Source organism: Pterocles gutturalis, unplaced genomic scaffold, assembly GCF_000699245.1.
Source record: "Pterocles gutturalis isolate BGI_N339 unplaced genomic scaffold, ASM69924v1 Scaffold51273, whole genome shotgun sequence".
In the NCBI taxonomy this organism is placed as follows: Eukaryota; Metazoa; Chordata; class Aves; order Pterocliformes; family Pteroclidae; genus Pterocles; species Pterocles gutturalis.
Window position 1 is genome coordinate 1 of NW_010122407.1, and position 7,550 is coordinate 7,550.

General features: G+C 36.3%; 1 protein-coding gene across 1 annotated transcript; it reads left to right on the forward strand.

Annotated features, from left to right (window-relative positions):
* The first annotated feature begins 102 nt into the window (after positions 1-102).
* On the forward strand, positions 103-3,609 carry PIGP (phosphatidylinositol glycan anchor biosynthesis, class P). The gene is made up of 4 exons (XM_010077500.1): positions 103-184; positions 1,396-1,468; positions 1,958-2,076; positions 3,479-3,609. Exons 1-4 carry the CDS (start codon positions 103-105, stop codon positions 3,607-3,609), a joined length of 405 nt encoding a protein of 134 aa, XP_010075802.1.
* Positions 3,610-7,550: the final 3,941 nt, after the last annotated feature.

Here is a 7,550-nt window from a genome sequence, read left to right on the forward strand (position 1 = left end):
GGGTACCGGTGTGTTCCCGGAGGAACTTACCGAGAAACCTCTGACAGCTTCTTACCGGGCTTTCCCGCCTTCCCCCGCCGAAGCTAAAGGGGCGAGACCAGTATGGTTGAAAACTCTCCAGCCCCGTTGCCAGAAAGGGCCATCTATGGGTTTGCTCTTTTTTTAGGATCATGGTTTGGCTTTAGTAAGTATTACTGGGTATTGAATACTTCACCAGAAAGTGTTGCTTTGCTTGTGGGATAATTCCCATCAGACCATCTGGAAAAGGTCAAATTTGTATTGCACTACCTATCGTGAAGGGTGCGTGGTGAAGGACTGAGTGAGCATTACTTGGCAGACTTGTCAGCTTACAAAGATGTGACATTGCCTTTTGTGCTTTCATGTTTTGTCAGTCTTTAACCTTATTATGGGGTCTTAAATATTATTACGGAGTCAAATTATTTAAAAAATTATCAGCATTCTTATTTAGTAACTTCTTTACTTCAATTGCATACATTGTCACTATTCAGTAACCGTGGTAGGTAGTAGTAGTGCAACCTTCCCCACCCAAATACTGAAGAAAAAAAAATAGGGGTCAATCTGCTCAACAGCAATGGAAAATGATTTGGGTTATACCAGCATTTCTTTGCTGGTGTGACAGGTGGTTTATCATTTCACTGGGGATATCTTGCATGCCCACAGAGGACCAAGGCTTGAGAGGGTGAGAACAGTTTTTCAACACAAGAAAAGGTGCTGCAAATACACTGTAGCCAAATAATAAACCAGGATCCTACTGTCTTTCTCAGCCTTAGAAAGTAAGTAGCAATGAAAGTTGGTTTCGGTTCCTCTCACAGGAAGCCACTGCAGTTCCATAACTTGGGTCACTGGCTACTAACCTGTTTCCCTCTTTTTTTTCAAACCTTACTCTGGAATTGCTGTTAGGGAGCAAAATTTCTCAGTATTGGTTGTGTTGACATGAAAATCATTAACTTGCCAAGAATCAGAAAGTATTTCCAGTAACTTTTTCTGAACAGTTCTATCCAAACACTGCAATTCTACCAACTTTTTTCAACCAAATGACCCACTGTGTGATCATCTTCTGCTTTAATATTTTCTGCATTCAGTGTCATTTGGTATCCTTATCTCTCTAATTAGGAAATCTGAAACTAAATGTTAAAAGCAAAAATAAAAATTATATCATATAACCAGCTACAAAACATTGCCCCAGTATTGGGCAGGTTTTGTGTCTGAGGGGCATATTTATAATGTTTTGGTAGACCTATTTTGGTTTAAATAATATAAAAGCAAAATATTGTCTCAGCATTTATCAGTAGGGAAGTCTTGCTCTAAAACTTATGAAGGAAGCGTGAAACAGTATCAGTCGTACTAGTATGGCTTTTTAATTCTTTTGTGCAGTGTTGTACCTTATCTGGGCATATGTTCCTGAGGCGTGGCTGTTCTCATTGGGATTAACATACTGGCCTCAAAAGTAAGTTCAACCAATTAAACTCTTTAGCTTGAATATGTAAGTATAGGACACCCTTAATTTTAATAACATAACTTTTTTTGAAATAGTGGCCTTGTATTTAGTCCAGTTTTTCCTGATGATAAAGGGCTGTAATCTTTGTGAAAATTTTTTGAAATATATATATATATATAAATACAATTTGAATGTTTTATAATAAATTTGACGTTTTGTTTTCAGGAAGCTTGCCAATGAAAATACAGTAAACTTTAAACTGCAATTAAAAAAAACAAAAACCTTCTGTAAGGAACCTGTTTGATGGTTTATACCAAACTAGCTACAGTAACTACAGTCAGAAATCTTGGGAGAGACCAGGGTCTATATTCAGAGGTGTTGTTTCTTTTCCTCCTGACAAAGTGCATGCTAGATACAATAACAACGACTACATTAAAGCTGTTATGTCATTGGGCATTTATTGTTATGATATGTAAGTTTTAAAATCTTTTTCCTCAGGTACTGGGCAGTTGCTTTGCCAGCATACCTACTAGTTGCTGTAGGAATTGGTTACATATTACTTTTTGGTATTAACATGATGAGTACAGCTCCACTTAACTCCACACATACCATTACAGGTAAGTTTATTGGTGTTTTTTTTTAAGATTTAGATACTTAACTGATAATTTCTGTAAATATATATATATGTAGCCATATATAATATAAATCATATTCTAAGCCTTTATATGTTTTGATTAAGAAAATGAGTTCTTAGAAGTACTGAAGTACTGGAGTTAAAAGATAGCTGCGAGCCTGACTCTTCCCTCTTTGACATCTTCTGGCAGTGGATTCCAACTAGTAAAGTGTACTTTGTTAGTAAAACAGACTGCTTTAGAGGAACAGGGCTTAGGCATATGAAGCTCTCCTAAACCTGTACATTGCATTACAAACCAGCGAAGAGTATGGTGGGAAGAAGGGCATGAGCGCCTACCGGGCCATGGCAAAAGTGGGAAGGTGCACAGGAGTCAGGGTGGTACAAAGGAGCATGCCACAGTATTGAAACCTGATCAGATAATAATTCCCTGTCTAAAAATACCTGTTTTGCAGTTCTTCTCTCAACATTCGTGTAGTCTTTATTACTGCCAAGGAGACCTGTTCTACGCATTCACAATATTCTCCAGGCAGCTGCATCTTCCTCCACATGGTGTTCTGTTTACAGATGGCCATTTTCGTTAGAAAAAGTATAGACTGTAAAATTTGGCAAGGAAGTTACCTATTGCTAAGACTGCTGAAGTTGCATCATTTTAACAAACTACGTATGTAGTATTACATTACACTGAACCACAAAGGCAAAAAAAATCACTTGAGGCTGTAGTTCAAATGCACTACTCCAGTGCATCTGTCAATAACTGCCATTTAGTCATCCCTGTGTTCCTGGCCACTCACTCACACCCTTGTGTCACCATTTCATTTGGTGTCGACCCAACGAGTGTGTGTGGCTGTGTGGCAGGTGGGATGGGGGTACCTACTCTTTTTGAAAACAACTATATTTGAAAATTTTATTTTTCAGAGTGAACAGGTCCATAATTGTGTTCAAAGTGCACCTGTAAAAATATTTATGTTGTTATAGGAATCAGTGCTATGTGGTGATGGGAACAAGCAGCCAGGATAAAGGGAAGGTGGACATAATCTCTCATCAGAAATCCTGGTAGAAAGTGTTCAAACCACAGACTGAGCTATTCACTGTGGAGTTTTTTGTTTGTTCTTTTTATCTTTGGGTAGTTATGGTTTAATGTCATACAGCATCTTAAACCAAGCAGAGTCCTAGACAGTGATTTCAGTGGAAGGGTAGTGTTGATTTCTTCAAGGGCCCTGCTAATATATGTTGATGTAAAGCGTTTCTGGTGACCATCTTATTATACCTCAGCAAGATGTGGTTTTCAGCATCACTTACAGTAGTGAAATTTATACAGTGTCATATAACATTTCTTGAAAGAAAGAGATCTTTAATATGTGGAATGTTCTCATTGTCTCCTATAGATAACTATGCAAAAAAGCAGCAACAGAAGAAATTTCAAGAAGAAGCAATTCCAGCATTGGGGGATATTCCCATCAGTGAAGTAAACAGAATGTTTTTCCTTCCCGATAAAGGAATCTGCAATAGCAGATAGTCCTTAAGAAGATCTGTTTAAATAAAGGATTAGTAGAATTGTTACACAGGGAAAATCAAAACCTCTCCAAGCTAAAAAAAAACCAACCCTCTTTCTGCTTGTAGAACAAGGCTTTTTTTTTTCCAATTTTTCTAACTAAAGTGATGTTAACACATTTCATTTAGATGGCTTGATTTTATTATTATGCATGCACCTTAATAGCCTGCTTTGGTATTAGAATTACGCCACATTAATTTATCTAACCATTCTTGTGAGTTTAAAATAGCATTCTATTACTTGTAGATTTCTGCTTGTAATTCCCCTCTGAGAGTGAAACACACAGCATTTGGACATAGCTTACTTCTATTTCCCTTTGAATTCAAGGAGAGAAAATGTGTTCTGGTATTCAAATGCTTGAGGATCTTTTTTTTTTTACACCTTATGTTAGTTTGAAGTGTTTACATTGTAAATATACAGTATTCATTTGTAAATATTAATAAAATGTAGCTAATTTTTACTTGTTTAAAGGTAGCCATTTTTTTCTGTGGTTCTGTGGTATTTGTTCTGAGTAAAGGAGCGTAGTGGTCCATTTTTCTTTAGACAATTCTTTATTCAGCAAACTCTATTGATTTCTGCCCCCACCCCCCTGATTTGGTGGGCTTATTGAAATACCAAGATTGCCAGAAATAAGGAACATGGATTGTGAAGAATTTCTGAAAGAAGTCTTGAAGTGACTTTTTTTAAACCATTCTTAATAACCTATATTGGTATGAGAATTATTCCACACTTGAGAATTGTGCCACGTGAAATATGCCACACTGCAAATAGTAGCTTGCTATTTTTTCCACCTGCATTTGAAGAAAAAAACATTATGGGTAGGAGAAAAATTCCATCTTAATGAAGGAAAATATGCTTTTCAACATTCCACTCTGGAACAGTAGATTTTAGGTATCTTGTTGTTTGGGGGCATTTTGTAAGAATGAGTATTTTTACCTAAGCCTAATGACTGTAAATAGTACAATGTTTATTTGTTTGATAGTTGTAGGCTTCTTTGTGAAGTTTTGGTTTTTTTAGTTTGCCACCGGTTGCTATTATTTCCCCCTCCCACCACAATTTTGCCCTTTTATTAATTTTAGTTTGTGTTCAAACACCCATGCATAGGATGAATTCAAGATTTTATGATCAACAGACATGAAGCTGTATTTACTCTTTTGTCAATTCTCTAGTCACATTGTAGGCACTGAATTATTGACTGTAATCTTTTTTCTGTGTAATTTGTGCCTGTGTTCTATGTTCCTTTTACTTTCTGAGAAGGCAATTTTGTTTTTAATTCTAAATTGACAATGAGTGAAGACCACATTTCTGGTATCATTTGATTTAAGGATTAATTCAGTCCCTTGCTAAGGATACCCAAATCCCTTCAGGATAAAGAAAAGCTACTGGAAAATGCCCTCAAGCCCTGAAAGCACACAAATTAAAGGACTGTAAACCTTGGACAAAGATTGTATCAGTGATGAATCTGGCATTTCATTTAACTGTGGACCTCACAATTATGGGAAAACTAACAGAGGCACCAAAGTGAGTAGGCAAACTGGGGCTATTTGTTTAAGTAAAACTTGCAGGCATGAAACTCAATCTTTGCTTTTCTGTCACTGCTATGTAGCAGTGCTTCAAAGACAGTGAAATGACCTTTTCTTCAACTTAGGAGTAACATTTGACACTTCAGAAATTGCCTCTGTGATAAAAATAAAACTGGGTAACACAGTGTACATGGGCTAATAAGTATATTGTAGGGAATTGCAGGTGTTTGGGATCCATCATTTCACAGTCTTGCCTATGCCTGTGATTAAGGAAAAGATATGAAACTCTGTCAGCAAAGAGAAGAGAGGTTCTGCCTTTTGTAAATACACAGCACACTTATAGCTGTAGTTATTTAGTGACATTTATATAGATTTTTGCCTTAGGTAATATTCAGAAAAAAACCTGAAATGATTGAACTGTGTTGCTAGTAGTGCCGTTCTTTACAAAACATACCTGTTCAAAGACTGGATATCAGGTATCCATTCTTCTGGAAGAGTGGGTAAAAACTAAGTAAATAAAGGCAAAAAACTAAATTTGCCCCCATTTTCACCTTTCTGACTTACTGATCGCATATTTTTATAGCACAGCCAGTGGTAACTGGTAGAATTAGACCAACTGCTGAAATAGAGTGAGGGGTGAAATGTCAGCTGTGCTTTTTAATGCACCATGAAGGATTCTTCTGCAGTTTTTATCATATTGGAGACTGATGGTATTTTACCCATCTTGCTATAAACTTAATTTTTTTAAGACAGTTTCCCCTCAAATGGTATTTGAATTAATATGTATGTAAACATAAAAAAATAACAAAGGTGCACTGTTTCAGATGAAAAGGTTGTGCGCCAAAGGTGTAATAGAGTTGTGGTTGCCAGATTAGTGTAAAGGTGGTAGAGTATGTCTCTCTTCTTTCCATCCTAGCTGTAAAGGGAAGTGTAGTAACAACACAGTGTGTTTATGATGTTGAAGTTCAGAAGTACTGAAAGAGAAATTTTGGAAAAGAGAGTCATGCAACTGATTTAAAAAGGGAAGCTATCTTGGATTTTGGTCTTCTGCATTGCACTGTATTGAATGCTGTAAGCTTGGAGGCTTCAGCGTGAATACAGAGTGTATGCATATGAAGTATCAGAAGAGCTAAATTATTTGTGTATCTACGTAATTTAATTTTTATTAAAAGTATTAATAGAAATATTTTGCCACTTTAATTGAGGTCAACAGGGAGCTATAGTAAAAGAGGTAAATGCTCTGTTGTGAAGTTCAAAGGTATAAAGCATGTGGAGTAAAATATGCAAGCACATATGAGTAAAAAGTTAGCACAGTTTTGTGTGTGTTTGTGTGGTCTATAAACATTAAAAATGCAACTCTACCACCAATGGCAAGTAAAGCGTACACAAGGAAAGATGGCAGTAAAGTAGTACTGATAGGTTTTGTCGTTATTTTTAGTGTGCCTTATAATGCTGTAAATTAAATCCGGAAAAGTTAGCCTGAAAAGATACCTTAGTAAAGAGAAGAGATTGTAACTGTAGAAAGAGCGAACTTGTCATCTGAAAAAACTTAAATGTGAGAAGGGAGGTAATGGTGAGATAGTCTAAACAGTGTTGGACTCTTCTTCTTCTTCTCCCCTGCTCCAGTTTTCTGTCCCAGAAAAGTGTAACAAATCAATGTGTTGGCTGTATCTGTAGCAATTCAGTTTTAAAAAAAGTGATAAGAAACTATGAAATCTTTGCCCTAATATGGTGTTTTCTCTAATACTTAATTCACATTCATGCTGAAGCTCCCACCTGCAGGTACAACTCACCCCTAAAACTCTTTTGAAAAAGACTTTTCGACTACTTGATTTCTTTACCAGGCAGTTTCTGTGGACTTAATTTTCATTTGTGGGTGTAAATTATAAAGGATTTCTTAGTTACAAACAGAACAGTTAAAAAAATATTTTGTGTAAATATATTGTGTTCCATAATGCACTTTTTCCACTGGCACTTGAGGCTGAGTGGCTAAAATGTTTAATGCAAAGTCCTGCTTGCTGCTGTATTGTTGGTTTTCCAGTCAGTTCTAAAACAACTGAGATGAATGAGGTTTTTTGTGTCTCTCCCTCTATTCATGAATTGAACTGCATTCTGAGGAGAAAGTTTTGGATGTATTTAGTCTTGTTCTGCCAGTTTCCTTACAGAGAGATTGTCAGAGCAAATTTTGTTGGTATGCTGTGCAGTTTATGTATCAACTTAATTCTCAGCCTTTTTCTTAAAGCAGCTGGTAGATTAACCCAGTCTGGAAACCATGATTATATGGAGTGTAATTAAATCATAGATGTTTCAGTGAATTGGATGGATTTTGTCTTTAGAGCTCATGAAACTGCTATTGTAAAGATTGCCTTTTCTCCATTGTGA